The 18443-nt window shown below is 38.4% G+C and overlaps 2 protein-coding genes across 11 annotated transcripts in view; one reads left to right on the forward strand and one right to left on the reverse strand.

Moving 5' to 3' along the window:
- NFATC3 (nuclear factor of activated T cells 3) overlaps positions 1–18443 on the reverse strand; it is a 139753-nt gene that overhangs the window by 41499 nt on the left and 79811 nt on the right. For 9 of the 10 annotated variants that reach the window (XR_003127675.3, XR_007410512.1, XM_025426615.3 and 6 more), the window contains 4 exons: positions 16347–16519; positions 12960–13100; positions 4963–5018; positions 3421–3547 (listed from right to left, as the gene is read on the reverse strand). Coding sequence is in view for 7 of the 10 variants with exons in the window: in XM_025426615.3 (XP_025282400.1) it covers positions 3421–3547; positions 4963–5018; positions 12960–13100; positions 16347–16519 (497 nt within the window). In the remaining 3 variants the exon portion in view is untranslated. Of the gene's footprint in view, positions 1–2518; positions 2649–3420; positions 3548–4962; positions 5019–12959; positions 13101–16346; positions 16520–18443 lie in introns of all 10 variants that reach the window. The other variant, XR_007410513.1, reaches the window with a different exon arrangement.
- Positions 1220–1809, forward strand: LOC112646528 (prefoldin subunit 6-like). The gene has a single exon (XM_035715713.2). The coding sequence runs from the start codon at positions 1337–1339 to the stop codon at positions 1724–1726; it is 390 nt and encodes a 129-aa protein (XP_035571606.1). The 5' UTR covers positions 1220–1336; the 3' UTR covers positions 1727–1809.

Here is an 18443-nt window from a genome sequence, read left to right on the forward strand (position 1 = left end):
TTTTTTAAGAGAAGATAGAGAGGAGCAAGGGGGAGAAGGGGAGAGAGAGGATCTTAAGCAGAGTCCATGCCCAGCACAGACCCCAACACAAGGCTTGATCTCAAAATCCTGAGATCATGACTTGAGCCAAAATCCAAGAGTCAGACACTTAACTGACTGAGCCACCAATGTGCCCTTCTTCTTCTTTTTCCCCCCCAAGATTTTATTTATTTGAGAGACACTGAGAGAGTCAGAGGAGGAGCAGAGCAAGAGGAATAAGCAGATTCCACCATGAGCACAGAGCCCAATGAAGGGCTTGATCCTATGACCCTGAGATCATGACCTGAGCCAAAATCAAGAGTTGGACACTTAGTTGACAAGATTCTTTTAATACTCTATTATCCAAACAACCACAAGACCTTTGCATATGCTGCTGCCTTTATCTGGAATGTTCTCCCTCACTTTCTCTAAGACAGTTATTAACAATATAGATTCTACAGCCAGACTGCCAGAAATAAGTTCTCTTATTTCTGTCACTTATTAGCTGTGTGACATTGATTCACTTGTTTGCAAAATAGGGAAGGCAATATTATCTATCTTATAGCACTATGAGAAGATAAATTAGTTATTATGTATAAATTGCTGAGAATACCACCTAGAACACACTAAATGTTCTACATGTTTGCTAAATAAATGAACAAACCTGAGATGTACTCTAGCATAACAGTTAGGAGCCTAGACTCTGGAACCAGATTGCCTATGCATGACGTTTGGCTCTCAGATTTAAATGCTGTGAGACCCTAGGCATATTACTTAGCTACTCCATTTCTTCATCTATAAAACAAGATAATAACCTACCTTATAGGTCTATTATGAGGATTAAAAGAATATATACAGAAAGAGCTTACAATTGTACCATATGTATGTATGTACGTACACACACATATATAGGCACTATGGATATATATATGTCCATAAACTATTATTTTCAAGTTATCAACTCCAGTATTACTTTCACATAAAATCTTAAAAAAAAAAAAAAAAAAAGAGAAATAATATAAAAAAAAAGGGGGGATCCCTGGGTGGCTCAGCGGTTTAGCGCCTGCCTCTGGCCCAGGGCGCGATCCTGGAGTCCCGGGATTGAGTCACACGTCGGGCTCCCGGCATGGAGCCTGCTTCTCCCTCTGCCTGTGTCTCTGCCCCCCCCCCCCCCCCCGTCTATCATAAATAAATACATTAATTAAAAAAAAAAATAATAGAGTGAAGCAAGAACGCCGGGCCAGAAAGGGGAGTTTAGGTACCTCCCAGAGTGAGACCCAGTGCCCGCTCCCACTCCCCGCGGGCCTTCGTCCCCGCCATGGCTGAGCTAATCCAGAAGAAGCTACAGGGAGAAGTGGAGAAATATCAGCAGCTACAGAAGGACTTGAGTAAATCCATGTCGGGGAGACAGAAGCTTGAGGCGCAGCTAACAGAAAATAATATCGTGAAGGAGGAGCTGGCCCTGCTAGATGGATCCAACGTGGTCTTTAAACTTCTGGGTCCTGTGCTGGTCAAACAGGAGCTGGGAGAGGCTCGTGCCACAGTGGGGAAGAGGCTGGACTATATCACAGCTGAAATTAAGCGATACGAATCCCAGCTCCAGGACCTTGAGTGGCAGTCAGAGCAACAGAGGGAGACCCTGGCTCAGCTGCAGCAGGAGTTCCAGAGGGCCCAGGCAGCCAAGGCAGGGGCTTCTGGGATGGCCTGACCCCATGGGGGGGGAGTGGGAGGGAGGGAATGAGGCAGCTCAAGGGTCTATGCTGTAGCTAATAAAATGTGAAAACCCCTGGCTGTTTTCTGACCAAAAAAAATAATAATAATAATATACTTTCACATAAAAGCCTTTTCTCAACCAATTAGCCTACACAAGGGTTCCTCTGTTGTTCTCACCTTGTTTCTAATTACAAATTTGTTAGTAATTAATTAATTTAATGATTTCATTAGCTTCTGTTTATCCCACTAGATAAACTTCCATGACAAAAGAACTGAGATAGGTTTTGCCCACTTGGTAGGCATCCTCAAATACTTAACTGAATTAATATTGAAATGGCTAACCAAAATCTTTCTATCTGAAAATGGTCTGAAATATTTTATTACCAAGTAATGTATTAACATGATCAAATAATATTAATTTTCAGATTCAGGAATATAAATGGCCTTTAGAGGCAAAAAGTGAAATCCAGTCAGGCTTCAAAGAATATGAATGACAAATGAATGACCATTAATAACCAGTACCTTCTCAAATTTAAGTGTTTATTTTTTTCATTTATTATAAACCATTTAAAAGTTTTTGTAAGAAGGGGTGCCTGGGTACTTTAGTCGGTTGGGCATTCGACTCCTGATTTTGGGTCAAGTCATGGTCTCAGGGTTGTGGGATCAAGCTCCGCATCAAGCTCTGAGCTCAATGGGGAGTCTGCTTGAGAGTGTCTCTCTCTCTCTCTCCGAAATAAATGAATAAATCTTAAAAAAAAAAAAAAAAAAAGGAAAAGTTTTGAGGCACCTTGGTGGCTCAGTTTGTGCCTTCAGCTCAGGTCATGATCCTGAGCTCTGGGATCAAGCCCTACATCGGTCTCCCTGCTCAGTGGGGAGCCCGCTTCTCCCTCTTCTCCTCCTGCTTGTGCTTGCTCTCTCTGTAAAATAAATAAATAAAATCTATAAAAAAATCCTAAAAAAATTAAAAATAAAACTTTTTGCAAGAATTAAGTTTTGGAGAATAAAGTTCACTGTGAATTTTTTTATTATCTTATGCTCTGGTGATTAATACAGTGCTTAATACAGAGAAGGCCTCTATAAAGATTTGTTCTCCAAGTATGTAAACATCAGCATGATTACTGCATATAATATTTATGTGTCACAACCAAGACCTGGAAATTTACTGCATTTGAACTACTGCAGAAAGCAGTATGGATGCCTCCTTTGTTAGGGTACATCCATAAAACCAGAAGCTCTAGTAACAATTTTATATCCCCCACAGCCCTTAGTATGCTACAGTCACTACTTGCCAAATGAAAACCTCATGGGAGATTTTTCATATGGTTGGAAATTGCTGAGATGAACACATTGCCTTCTTGCAGTGCTAAGGACATAAGCAGAGTTCACGTATATTCACAAACATGTGCCCTTAACTGTATTACTGGTGATTTCTGGCAGCTACTGAAAAATAGACTTAAAATCTACATTCAATCTTTTAATTTCCTTGTAATAAATAACTACAAAATAACAACTAATATCACATCTAATATTTAAAGTCAACACAAACTTGAGAGATTAGGCATATGTTGGGATTTTTACTGGTTATAAGCACTCCACCCTAAATATTTCCATACAGGCTTCACTGAATTCATTATGTTTCTATTCATTATGAAAACAACCTCTATAGTAAATCATCACAACTTCCCATACCTGGCGTGTAAGTAAAACGTTGAGACTGGCTTTTCTTCCTTTTGCCATTGCAAAGATAAAAGTGCACCTGCACTGCAGCTGTAACTGCTGGGTTATGATATGGAGGAACTTCAAGGACAATGTGAGCCTAAGGAGCATAGAAAGCAAGACTGTGTTACACTCAGAACTACAAATGAAACACGCACCTGCTAAATTCAGCACAACTCATGAGTCTTAACTATTCAAAATCTACCATCATAGATCATTATGCACATCAGTTGGTCATGTAAATCATCTGGAGATTTACTCTATAAAATTCTAATCTCAACAGAGATAAAGTCTTTAAAGTAAACCAGTAAGGAGAAATTGCCTTTTTGTCATCCAATTGGGTTTCTAGTTGTAGCAGAAATAAAAACAGTCATATATATACTTTGTGGTGAGATACTCTGCACTACTGAATATTACATGTTACTATTGATCTTAAGTGGAAGTCTATTCTGGTTTTCTATCAGGTTTCCTATTTCCCGAGTTGTATTATAGTTTAGACTTCTTATCTTAAATTTCATATTCAAAGTGTTCTAAACTGGCATTATATATAATCTGTTCCCACATAAGAAATAATTTTACACAAGCAGAATGAAAAATTGTTAGTCCTAAACCAATTCTAATCCTTAATCATTTTTTAAAGATTTTATTTATTCATGAGAGACACAGAGAGAGGCAGAGACAGAGGCAGAGGGAGAAGCAGGCTCCATGCAGGGAGCCCGATATGGGAAAAGCAGGTGCTCAACCACTGAGCCACCTAGGCGTCCCTGCAATTCTTAATCTAATGTCTCCAGATATTCGAGAGAGCACTGTGCAAAGTGTTATTCTCTACCCCACAGAAGATTCTATCTCCATTCCAACCAGGATGAAGGGACTGCACCATTTAGTGTTGACTCCTGGAAGGCTTAATGCTGAAAAGATGCAAATATCATGCTAAATACACAAACTCATGAGGGTTTGTTCTCCCCCTTATTTTTGCCCATTAAATGTTCTTTATTGAATTTATTTTATTTCATCACTGAATTCAGAGAAATATGTAAATAATAACATCAGTAAGAACCTTCTAATAAAAGGGAAAGACACCAATTGCTTATCTATCCTAAACTTTTATTTTATTTTATTTTATTTTTTTTAATAAATTTTTATTTATTTATGATAGTCACAGAGAGAGAGAGAGAGAGAGAGAGAGAGAGAGAGAGAGAGAGGCAGAGACACAGGCAGAGGGAGAAGCAGGCTCCATGCACCAGGAGCCTGACATGGGATTCGATCCCGGGGCTCCAGGATCACGCCCTGGGCCAAAGGCAGGCGCCAAACCGCTGCGCCACCCAGGGATCCCGATCCTAAACTTTTAGTGCCAGGAAAATACCTATCTCATGTGCAAACTTCTTAAAAGTTTGAATTTACTTTTCTTTCACTCAATAGATAAAAGACTCTTCATCTACAACAACAGGTAGCATTATCCAATTTTCTCATTAAGCGTCTTAAATATTTCTAAAAAAATAAAAGTAAATTTCTTACCCCTTGACATTTTTCCCTGATTATTTTCCCTTCTACTTCCCACTGAGGTCGTCCATCTATTGAAAGAAACAATTTACAGTTAAAAATAATTTAAGTCTGAAAATATATAAACAAAATCTAATGTATTTAGTATCACAAGCTTATTGGCAAAGGGAATCTTTTTCTCACTGACCTCCATTATGAAAATAAGTACCCATGAGAAAAAATGAGGAGAAATATCTTGGGCTGCCTGAGTTAGTAGACCCCACAGTTTATTCTATTAAGTGATGTCTGAAAACCTTCTGAGAGCACCTTCACCAAGTGGTAGTCAACTTCCATTTGTCTACCTTAGGTAAAAGGGAACTCATTTCCTCACCAAGTAACCCATTTTATCTTTGGACAGTGATTGCTGCTGGAAAGCTCTTCATGATAGATAAAATCTGCCTCCTTATAGTATCCCATCACTGGTTTAAGAACTACTCCTTGCAGCCCCCCAATCCAAAACATCTTGAGTGGTTCTCTCCAGGACAGTAGTCCAGATGTTTAAAAATAGCTATGCTTACATGTGTCTCCTCTTCTATTGGCTAGTATCCTCAGTTCTGCATCTAACTCCTACACAGTATTTTAGCCTTCCGGCCCACTCTTTGAACAATCCTCCAGTGTGACCATATCTCTCCAAATGTACCAAGCCCAGAACTGAACAGCTCAGGTGGGAAATGAAGAGATGGTAGGCTCCTACCATCAGCCTACAGTGATGTAGGCTCCTGCCATCTTATGTCAAGATGCTGCATCTGAATGGTGAGTGCACCACACTGACCTACACTCAGTGTATAGTCAGCAAATTTCCCTCAATCCATTGTATTTCCTACTGCCAAGTTCAAACTCCTACACTGCACTTATGTGTTTTCCTCCCAACCCTTATTAGGTTAATTTCTCCCTAGTAGACTTGGATTGCCTGGCTTGCTAAGAGCTTTTTAGACACTGATGTCTTTGAATATATTTGCTAGGCTTTCCAGATTTGTGTCAAAGATCTGGCCAGCACATTATCTGTCTCTTCATCCTAAGTGAACTGTTCATCTGGGGAGAACCCCAACTGCTAAAGCTCTCATTCCAGTCTGATGTGAGTATTCTAAGGCATTCTTTTTGTAAGTCACAGGTATTCACCCATTGACTAACCCATACATGTATCTTCACAGCTAGCATGACTTCATCTGGTCTGTGAAGATATCAAAAAAGACTCAATCAAACATCTTCTGACCTGTGACTATCATTTTCCAGTCCAATAAATAACTAGATAATGGCTACTCTCGCACAAAAGAGATACTACACTCAAATGCTATGCCTACACAGAAATACAGCTCAGTTCAACAATCATTTGCTGATTCCTGACGTGCCAGGCACTTTGGGTTACCGAGATAATGAAGATAGGATACTCTTACCTTCAGTCTGTGGATGAAGGCAAATATAAACAGTTCATTATAATAAAATGTGGCGGTTACAATAACTAAAAAAGGTGAACTCTGGAGGTGCCAAGAGAACAGAAGTCAGGGTCCTTACCCTAGTCTTAGTGTGAGAGTATGAGACAAGAAGCTTTCCTGGGTTCTTGAACTGAGGCTTAAAAATAAGGGAGAATTTAAGTGATGTGGCGGGGGAAGGGTGGTCTATGCAGAAGAGACAGCACGAGCAAAACCAAGATGAAAGGAAATTACACGATACAGGGAACCATAAGCAGCTGTGTTGGTGGGCAGGGAGCAGTAAGAAATGAGGCTGGAAAGAAAGGCAATAGACTGTGACCTAAATGCCATGTTAAGGGGCCTAAACTATGAAGGGATTACTCATGGTGCTTTCAGAATGGGCTTTAAATATTCGCAGCTGCAGTCTCATCTGAAACAATAACTGCTACCATTTAACATGATTCCATTTAAATCAAAGGTCTCAAAAATAAAGCTCTGGGTTAAATGAATTCTATAATCAAACTGCCATACATACATACATATTTATTATATTCAGGTGCAAATGAATTTTTATAATAGAAAGGGATAGCTTTGAGATACTAAGTCTTCCTTATATTTTTTTTTTTTTTTTTAATTTTTATTTATTTATGATAGTTACAGAGAGAGAGAGAGGCAGAGACACAGGCAGAGGGAGAAGCAGGCTCCCGCACCGGGAGCCCGATGCGGGACTCGATCCCGGGTCTCCAGGATCGCGCCCTGGGCCAAAGGCAGGCGCCAAACCGCTGCGCCACCCAGGGATCCCCAAGTCTTCCTTATATTTTTTGTTTTGCTTATATGACTGCTGAGGACGTTCCTCGACCAGCTGATATAAATAGTTCAATATTCAGTTACTATCATGTTACTCTCTTACTTCATAGTACTTTTATCTGGAATTATTTTGCTTACTGATTTGTTTATATGTTTATTGTCTGCTTCTCCACTAGAATGTAGACCATCAAAGCAAGCAACTTGAAGACTGTATTCACCATTATATTCCCAATGCCTAGATAAGTGTCTGTCATTTAACAGTTGTTTCACAAATAATTGATGAATTAATAAATTGTGAAACAGGGATGCCTGAGTGGCTCAGTTGTTGAGGGTCTGCCTTTGGCTCAGGGCGTGATCCTAGGGTCCTGGGATTGAGTCCGGCATCAGGCTCCCTGCAGGGAACCTGCTTCTCCCTCTGCCTATGTCTCCAGCTCTCTGTCTGTGTCTCTCATGAATAAATACATAAAATGTTTAAAATAATAATAAACTGTGCTGAGATGCCTGGGTGGCAGTTGGGCATCTCTTTGGCTCAGGATGAGATCCCAGTTCAGGAACGAGTGCCACATCGGGCTCCCTGTGGCACTTAATCTTAAAAAATAAAAAAATAAAAAAATAAATATAAAATAAAATAAAATAAAATAAAATAAATAAAATAAAAATAAAATAAAATAAAATAAAATAAAAATTCCTTCCAGCTCCTTTGATCCTGACCCATGCCTCCCTGTCTGCAAGGAGTATCAGTTCTGTTTCACAGTTTGTTTTTTCTTAAGATTTTATTTATTTATTCATGAGAGACACAGATAGAGGCAGAGACACAGGCAGAGGGAGAAGCAGGCTCCATGCAGGAAGCCCAATGTGGGACTTGATCCCAGGTCTCCAGGATCATGCCCCAGGCTGAAGGCGGTGCTAAACTGCGGAGCCACCGGGGCTGCTCAAGGAACTGTATTTTTTTTTTTTAAGGAACTGTATTTTAAAGGAGAAAGACACATGGTTTCCAGCCTAAGAAGAGGAAGACGTGACATTATTAAATCAAGTTGGGGGACCCAGTGAGATAAACTGGTTTGTTAAGTCTGACATGTTTTTATATTTTAAGTATCAGTGGGACATTAATGCACTATTTAGTGGGTACTTTTTTTTTTTTTTAAAAGATTTTATTTATTTATTCATAGAGACACAGCTAGAGAGAGAGACAGAGACACAGGCAGAGGGAGAAGCAGGCTCCATGCAGGGAGCCCGATGTGGGACTCGATCCCGGGGTCTCCAGGATCACACCCTGGGCTGCAGGCGGCGCTAAACCGCTGCGCCACTGGGGCTGCCCTTTAGTGGGTACTTTAAAGCACATGTTAGAAGTTTAAAATAATGCGCCTATGGATAGAGATATGCTAGTTGATGAGATTTCCTAGAATGAAGGAATATAATGAAAAGAAAAAGCTGAACCACAGAACCTTGGGAAACATCTATATTTAAGGGCCAGAAAAATTAATAATAATAATAATAAAAAAAGATGAATGAGGACAGTTAAAAATGTGCCGAGAATAAGGTAAATAAAATCACACAGGCCAAGAAAGAAAACAGTATCAAGAAGGAGAGTGGATAGCTGACTGTCCAAATTTTAGGTTATAATTTCAATATAGTAGAATACAAAAGATAAGTAGGAGGTAAGGAAATGAAGGTAGGGGAAAGATAATTTTTTTGAGGATGATGAAAGAGAAATAAAATACATTATGAGGATGACAGAGTCAAGGGAAAGGGAATAGTTTATTTTAATTTTTTTATTTTTTTTAAAGATTTTATTTATTTATTCATGACAGACACACAGAGAGGCAGACACAGGCAGAGGGAGAAGCAGGCTCCATGCAGGGAGCCCGACGGGGGACTCAATCCCGGGGCCCCAGGATCACACCCCGGGCTGAAGGTGGTGCTAAATCGCTGGGCCACCCGGGCTGCCCGGGAATAGTTTAGTATGAAAAAATTTAAACTTATTTTAAACTCCAAGAAAAATACTAAGTGGAAAAACAGGTACTGAAATCACAAGAGATAGGCAATGAAAGTAATGTATAGCCTTAAGTACTTAAGTTTTACAAAGATGAAAGGATGAAAAATGAATGAGATTACCACTGATATTAAGAAAAAGAAACATGGGCAGCCCGGGTGGCTCATCAGTTTAGTACCGCCTTCGGCCCAGGGCCTGATCCTGGAGACCCAGGATCAAGTCCCATGTCGGGCTCCCTGTGTGGAGCCTGCTTCTCCCTTTACCTGTGTTTCTGCCTCTATCTCCCTCTCCCTCTCTCTCTCTCTGTGTCTCTCTCATGAATAAAATCTTTAAAAAAGAAAAACATATTAAGCCCTAAAAAAGGGGAAAAAAAATACAGAAACTAGGGAAATAGGAAACAAATACACAACTGAAAAGATCAATAAAGCCAAAGTACTCTGGGAATACTGACTAAAACACCAGAGATGTACAAATAAATAAAAGCGGGAATACATTTTTTTAAAAGGGATAGAATTCCAGATGCAGAAACACGGTATTATAATCAGATTAATATCAACAAATTTGAAAACTTGGGTGAAATAAATAAAATCCCACTGTGAAATAATAGGGAAAATATATATTGGTTTCTACCTCTGGTTCCTGGCATAAAACTCCTAAAAAAGTGGTAAGAAGCTCACAAGGAGTACTTTTTGTTCTTGTATTTGATCTCTGACTCCAGTTTCTGACACAGAAGTCTTAAAACCCTTGGAATTTCCTGGGTGATAGGACTATCTCTTATTCTAAGGAAGGGACTCCTGGTGGCTCGTGGATAGAGGCTGGTCACCAAAAAGACCAAGCCATGATTAGAAGCTTGAAATTTTCAGTCCTACTTCCATTCCCCAGACCGGGGTGAGGGGCTGGAAATGGAATAATCAATCAAGCCTGTGTGGTGAAGCCTCCATAAAAATTCCAAATACTGAAGGGTTTGGGTAGCTTCTGGGTCACCAAACACATCAAAGGAGCTGGGACAGGGGCAAGTCCACAGAGGACACAGAAGCTCCATACCCCTCACTATATATATCTTACTCCATGTATCTCTTCCACTTGGATGTTTATCTGTATCCTTTATGATATCCGTTGTTATATTATCAACTAGTAAACGTAAGTTAAGTGTTTCTCTGAGTTCTGCTCTATCAAATGATCAAATCCAAGATAGGGGTCATGGGAACTTCTGATTTGTAGCCAAGTCAGGCAGAAGTTGTGGACTCCTAGGCACCTCCACTTTCAATTAGCATTTGAAGTGGGGGGCAGTATTATGGGACTGAGCCTTTAACATGTGGGGTCTATGCTAACTCCAGTTACTGTCAGAACTGAATTTAATTAAGAACACCCAGTTCATGTCAACGAGTTGGTAGATATATGGGAAACTCACACATGTGGTGTAAAAAGTGTTTTGACAGTGGTTAACATTGTGAGAGTGAAGGAGAAACAGACTGAGGGTTTTTCTTTTTACCTGGAAAAACATAAATCAAGAAAATTACCTCAAGAAGAAATAAACTTAAATGGTCCCTGTACCCATAAATAGGATTATAGCAGAAATTAAGAGTCCCACAAAACCTCTGCCCAGAAGGTTTCAGAAATGAACTCAGCTACATGTTCAAAGGAAGGTGAAATTATATGACACACACTTGGGGAATAGGAAAAAATGAGGCACTTCCCCAAATCACTTTGATATCCAGAACACAGAAAGAATCCTATAAGGCAATAAGAAAACGAAAACTGACTCAATGGAAAAAAAAATGGGCAAAAACATGAAGATACTACACAAAAAAGGATATGTGAATGACCTGTAATATCCTCAATAAATACCAGGCAAATTCAAATCCAAAGTCCAAGATACCATTTTACATCTACCAAATTAACAAAATTTAAGAATTACAACATTCTTATCTATGTCCACCAGGTGATAAGAACTATAGCAGCACTGTTATTGTTTGGTAGTGCCAAAAACTAGACACAGCCCAAATATCCAGTGAGAAAACAGTTAATAAACTGTGGCATGTTTATACAGTGAAACTACATAGAAGTAAAAATGAAAGATCTTTTGTTACATGGATCAATCTTTTTTTTTTTTTTTTTTTTAAGATTTTACTTATTCATGAGAGACAGAGAGAGAGAGGCAGAGACATAGGCAGAGGGAGAAGCAGGCTCCATGCAGGGAGCCCGATGTGGGACTCAATCCCAGGACTCCAGGATCACACCCTGAGCCAAAGGCAGACGCTCAACAGCTGAGCCACCCAGGGGTGCCATACATGGATCAAGCTTAAGACATTACTGTTGACCTCTGAAAAAAGCAATTTTCAGGAGAATACATGCAATGTTATAACATGTCCAAAACCAGAGAAAACACATAAAACTTTATATAAAGAAATGCATGAACTGATTTAGGAATAGGATCCATCTGGAAAGGGGTTTCAAGAGGAACTTCAGAGATAAATGTCCTACTTCTTAAACTGGGTAACAGATATAAATATCTGTTATCTTCTTCTTATAAAAAAGGTATTTCACAATTTTAAAACAGAGGAAGAGAGGAAAAAATAAAATAAGACAAAGAAAGTGAGAGAGGGAAACAAAACATAAGAGACTTTTAATCATAGGAAACAAACTGAGGCTCAATGGAGGGGAGACAGGAGGGCAGATGGAGTACCTGGGTGATGGGCATTGAGAACATGTGATGTAATGAGCACTGGGTGTTAAATAAGACTGATGAATCACTGAGCTCTACCTTTGAAATCAATAATACATTACATGTTAATTCACTGAATTTAAATTTTTAAAATGCAAAAAAAAAAATGCTTAAAAAACTGAGAAGGAATATTGATGGAAAAATGTTTCGTTTTGTTGGTACACCTCCAACACCCTACAGGGTCCTAGGACACTGTGTGAAATGGGGGAAGCACTGTTTTTTTTATTTTTTACTTTTTGTCCTCCAGGAGCTTGATAGAAAAATGTTTTAAATATGTTCAAAAGGGCTAAATCAAACATCCTGATAGTCACAGGATTCTTCTACATTTCCAAAATTGAAGATATAATAATTTATATAGTTATGCAAAAAATACATAAAATTCACCCTTTTAAAGTAACAAGTGAGAAGTTCTTTAGTATGTTCACAGAGCTGTACAATCACCATCACTAATTCCAGAAACCCCATGCCAATTAGCAGTCACTCCCCACTGACACCTCCCTCCAACTTGAGGCAACCGCTAATACACTTTCTGCCTCTATAGAATGCTGATTTTGGACACTGCATGCTGATCCCTTTCACTTACCATGTTCTCAAGGTTCATTCATGTGTTATGTATCAGTACCTTATTGTTTTTTTATGGCTAAATATCCCACTGTATGGATAGATCCCAATTTGTTTATCCATGTAACAGTTGATGATTATTTGGGTTGTTCATCTATTTTGGCTATGATGACTAACGTTCTTATAAGTATTTATATCTAAGTTTCTATGTAACATATTGGCAATTCTCTTGAATATATGTATGTATAGGAGTAGAAATACTGGGGGGTTCGTCTAGTTTTGAGACATCTTTAATGAGAATTCAACATTTAGATAAAAATTTAAGAAATGTATGGCTTACAAAAAAAAAAAACTGTGTAAATGATGTCTGTAGCTTTAGGAAAACTATTTTGTGATTAATGTTAATGAAACAACTGAGTAATTCATTTTATCCCCTCTGCCCCTTATTTTGAGGTCAATCAACTCAAATCTTATTTACCTTGTCCTTTTTCAAGAAAAATGATTTTGGATTCTGGAAGAAAATTAGATCCAGTCACAATCATTTCATGACCTCCATTTACAGAACAACTGTTGATACTGTACTTCTCAATATGAGGAAGTTCTTGAGCAGATCGCTGAGCTGTTTTTTTTTTTTAAGAGTTGAGAAGAGATAAAATATTAGTTTACAATCTTCCATACATGAATGACAAATTCAAACTATACAATAAAAATAAAGAGAAGCAAACTTTGGGCTTTAAATGTTTGAGATAATGGTAGCAATATCCACTATTATTTAGAAAACAAAACAGATTTATTAGACTTGTGTGATTTCTAAATAATTTTCTCACAACTGTAAAGAAACCAAAAGAGAAAAATTAATCAATGCCTGCAACTTCATATTGACTCCAAAATACTAATTTCATCCACTTTTCTCCCTTTAGCTTATATCTTCAGTACATTTCTTTCCTACAACTGTTAAAATTGGTAAATCTAAAGCAAATTAATTCAAACATATAATTATATTTCATACAATTAAAAGAAGACAAGTTTCTAAAGGACAAATGCGAATTAGCTCTTTCATCAAGAAAATATCTACATCACCACCGTGAGACAACAGGATTCCATTTTGGGCAATTTGCTAAGTAACTGAAGTACATCCTGAATTTTTAAAAATGGAAGTAAATGTTTCTACAGTGTACTACACTCTTCCTTCCCAAAGTATGAGAACATAATTTTTCTTAATGCCTTAGGGTCATTCTTTAAATTTCAACTTTTATAAAGTGACCTTGGTCACCTTTCTCTCATATATATGTATTTTTTTTGCCTTTCTCTCATACTGACTGATTTCCAGTTGTTATATTTTGTGGAGATCCTATTTCTGGGTTTTCTTTTTTTTCTTTCTTTTTCTTTTTTTTTTAAACTGAGCTTTAAGCTACAGATTATACTTCTTATGATTGCTTAGGTTCACTAAGGGTTTCTTCTTGCCCAATGCCTAATTAGGTTTCTCTCTGGATCAAAACAAACAAAACAAAGTGTGGATTATGCACTCTTCTTCACAGCTGGAAAACAGGTCTACTTTTAGTTCTACTTCGTGGGTGGAAAATTGGTGGCTTTGAAGGTCAGCTTATGTTTTGTTTGGCTAGAACATATTTTAAAGAAATTTAAACTTGAATGCCTTTGGGAAGCACACATTCACAGTTCACTATGGCTCTTCCCTGTCCCAAATATTTATACCAAGCCACAAAATGTATGTGAATTGGGATCACTGCCCCATTCAAAGAGAATGTTAAAACAGACCCTTTTCTTAGGAGATAGGTCTGGGACTTAGGATTAACTACCACTTAGAAAGTACTGAGCACTAATCTAGATCTCAGAAAATGGCTCACAGAGAAGGGGCATGAAAACAAGCACGGACTGGCCTAAGAGGCAGACTAATTCAAGTTTTAGATATTTATGATGGAAACTAGCCACCATGACAGCATTCAAAGTAACAGCAAAAATGTGTTCAACAAATGGCAGTCATAAAAAGCAGGTAAGCTCAACTAAATTTTATATATATACACACACACACACACACACACACATATATACACATACATACATATATATGTAAAGACAAAAAAAGAAAGTCCAAAGAAAGGTTAATAGTGACTCTGTGAGATTAGTGATATTACGAAAAGATTTTCATACTACTTTGTACCACTCTGCATTTTTATATTCTCAACAGTCACATATTAATTTAATAAACTAAAAGAAAAAAGAAAATAATTTTAGAATAACTTCATCTCAAAAATTCAAATTACTCTATGAACTTAAATTATTTAAATTAACTTTGCTAAAAAAGAGACATATATGTTTATGTAGGCATAGAATAGTCTGGCATGATAATAAAAACATTGGTAATGACAGCTGCTTCCAAGAAGGGGAAACAGTTAACTTGGTAATTTGCTTTCCACTCTATATTCTTTTTGAATTTTGTAGCATGTGTCTGTATTGTTTATTAAAAATTAATACAAAACTGCTTTTACAGTTAATTCTATTACCATGGATTTTCTCAGTGATACCCACGGTCAAGTGGGAAATAATAAAGTAATAGTCCAATTCAACAAACAGCAAAAGGAGCACAGAAAGGTAATATAGTAGGTTTGACCTCATATTAATACATGTGTTTGACAGAAATAAAATGATATAACTGAAAGAGCACTAAGAAAACCTATGTTCTAGGCACAGCTCTGTCACCAAGAAGCAAATAAGATTGAATGAGTACGTCAGATACTTGTGCCTGTTTCCTCCTACACAAAATTAAGACATGAGATTAGAACACTTCTTTTTTTTTTTTTTAAATTTTTTTTTTTTAATTTTTTTATTTATTTATGATAGTTACAGAGAGAGAGAGAGAGAGGCAGAGACACAGGCAGAGGGAGAAGCAGGCTCCATGCACCGGGAGCCCGATGTGGGATTCGATCCCGGGTCTCCAGGATCGCGCCCTGGGCCAAAGGCAGGCGCCAAACCGCTGCGCCACCCAGGGATCCCTGAGATTAGAACACTTCTAAGACTATGCCCTAAACATCTGAACAGCAGTCTCAAAATTTCAGTCCTAACAGCTAACCTGCCAGAGGTCCATAGTTCTCCAGGACTTGAGCAGGGACCAGGTTCTAGGGCCTGTTCTCATTTCCTGCCTTTGTAAATTAGGGGGAAAAGCATTCACTTTCTCAATCTGATGTTTTGAGTAGATTAATGATAAAACCAACCAACCAAAAAATAAAATCCTTTAAGTCTTTAGCTGAGGAGTCAGTTTACAGAGATAGGCATATTCTAACAAGAAGGCTCACATTTTAACGAAACAAAGGTGACCAAGGGATACTTAATATGAGAACTATAGTTTCTTTTTTTTAAGATTTTATTTATTCATGAGAGACACACAGAGGCAGAGACACAGGCAGAGGGAGAAGCAGGCTCCATACAGGGAGCCCGATGTGGGACTTGATCCCAAGTCTCCAGGATCACACCCCGGACTGAAGGCAGGGCTAAACCACTGAGCTACCCTGGCTGCCCAAGAACTATAGTTTCAGTTGGTCCTTAGGTGTCATCAAGCCCAACTACCTCATTTACAGATATTTACAGATAAGAAAACTGTGGTCAAGAGAAGTTGTTTATAGTCCCACAGCTACCTATGGTCAAATTGTCATGAGAACCCATTTTATAAATCCAAGATCAGTATTCCTCCCACCTAAACACGTAGCTTATTTCCATATAAGAAAATCACATCAGCTATCTAGTCTCTGTGCCTCAGTTTATACTTGTGATCCAAATATTACATTATATGCAAAACAGAAAATGGCCTATTATAAACAAAATCTGAAAACATCACCACAAGCTCACTTACAGCACTCAACAGGTATCGAAGCTGTCTGCAGAGAAAGGACTTTTCCATTGGGCTGTGGGATGTGCACACGAAACACGAGACGTACTCTTGTATTCTTTCTGCCAATATCAGTTTCTCCTTTTCGAAGTTCTATATCTGAATTGCGGAGTTTCAAAATACCTGCACAGTCAATACTAGGGAGAAAAATACACAAATTTTATTTGCTTGCTTACTGATATTTAGTGGTCCTCAACAACTCAGGTCAACTTGGCATAGAAGAACTATCACTACCTAAAATCAGGTCAAAAAAGAAAGATGTATGGGGTCTGGGTGGCTCAGCTGGTTAAGCATCCAACTCTTGATCTTAGCTCAGGTCTTACACTCTGGGTCATGAGTTTAAGCCCTGTGTTGGGCATGGAGACCACTTAAGAAAAAAAAAAAAAAGACATGATTGCATTTTCTCCTATTTTGAGATTAAAAGTTTTTTTGTTTTTGTTTTGTTTTTTTTAGATTATAAGTGTTTTGAATGACAAATGTTTAATAGTAAGTGTGGTAGACTGTCCAAAAAGATGGCTGTTAATAATTCTTCCTCATTCCTGTACCTGAATATTGCTTCTCTTATTAAGAGGTGGAGTACCTATGTACCTTCTCCTTGAAAGCTGGCCTTATGATTTGCTTTGACAAACAATGTAACTAACTAACTGATGCAGTGTAAATTATGAGGCCAACACTTAAGCCTCACAACTTCCACTTTTGCTCTCTTGGAGCCCTGAGCCACCATGAAGTCCCAACTAGCAAGCTGGATTCGGGAGCAGGAGTAATCCTAGCCGACACCACATGAATGGACCAACTGAGTCCAGCCAACCGTAAGAATCAGGAAAACATTGAACAGTTATTACTTTGTGGGTTTTTTTTTTAATAAAGTAAACCTCATTTATTTATTTTTAAAAGACTTTATTTATTTGACAGAAAGAGAGAGAGTACAAGCAGAAGGAGCAGCAGGCAGAGGGAGAAACAAGCTCCCCGCCAAACAAGAAGCCCGATGTGGGGCTCAATTCTAGGACCTCAGGATTATGGCCAAAGCTGAAGGCAGACACTTAACTGACTCAGCCACCCTGGTGCCCAGAACAGTTATTATGTTGGGCCATTAGATATTAGAGTGGCTTGCTTTACAGAACTAGGTTAAGTGAAATACAAAGTAAAAAGGCTGTTTGTTTTTTTTAATTTTTACTTATTTATTTGAGAGAAAAGGAGCGCAAGAGCACCAGGTAGGGGGGACAGGTACAAAGGCAAAGGGAAAGGGAAAAGCAGACTCCCTGCTGAGCAGGGAGCCCAATATGGGGCTCAATCTCAGGACCCTGGGATCATGACCTGAGCAGAAGACAGACACTTAATTGACCGAGCCACCCAGGCACCACTAAAAAGACCGTTTTTGTTTTTTTTTAAAAGACCGTTTAATTTTATATAAGTAACCAGGGCAGAAAAGATTCATTTGTAGGACTACAAATCAGTCACTTAATAGGATATTTAGACTTTTCTGGAGACGTTAGCTAGTCAAAACAATCCATCAGACTAAGATTCTTTCATTTCTAAAGTATGCACATATAAGATTAAAGTTTTGAGGGGATCCCTGGGTGGCTCAGCAGTTTGGTGGCTTCCTTGGGCTCAGGGCATGATCCTGGAGTCCGGGATCGAGTCCCACATCAGGTTCCCTGCACAGAGCCTGCTTCTCCTCCCTCTGCCTGTGTCTCTGCCTCTGTGTGTGTGTGTCTCTCTCTCATGAATAAATAAAATCTTAAAAAAAAAACTAAACTTTTGACATTTAAGATCTAATATTTCATTATCTTCCAAATTTATGACTTGTGTATGGCTGGCTGCTTGACACACACAGGGTAAGAAACGACATATCTACAATATATGTTTGTAGTCACATTTTGAAAGAATGAAAAAGGATAACTAATAAACAACATTTTTTTTTAAGATTTTATTTATTCATAAGAGACGCAAAGAGAGAGAGGCAGAGACACAGGCACAGGGAGAAGCAGACTCTACACAGAGGCCCAATGTGGGACTTGATCCCTGGACTCCAGGATCATGCCCTGAGCCAAAGGCAGACCC

This window comes from Canis lupus, chromosome 5 (genome assembly GCF_003254725.2).
Source record: "Canis lupus dingo isolate Sandy chromosome 5, ASM325472v2, whole genome shotgun sequence".
NCBI classification, from domain to species: Eukaryota; Metazoa; Chordata; class Mammalia; order Carnivora; family Canidae; genus Canis; species Canis lupus.

What these genes read in the sequence shown, in the direction of transcription:
- LOC112646528 (XM_035715713.2), top strand. Translation starts at nt 1,337, where the DNA reads ATGGCTGAGCTAATCCAGAAGAAGCTACAGGGAGAAGTGGAGAAATAT.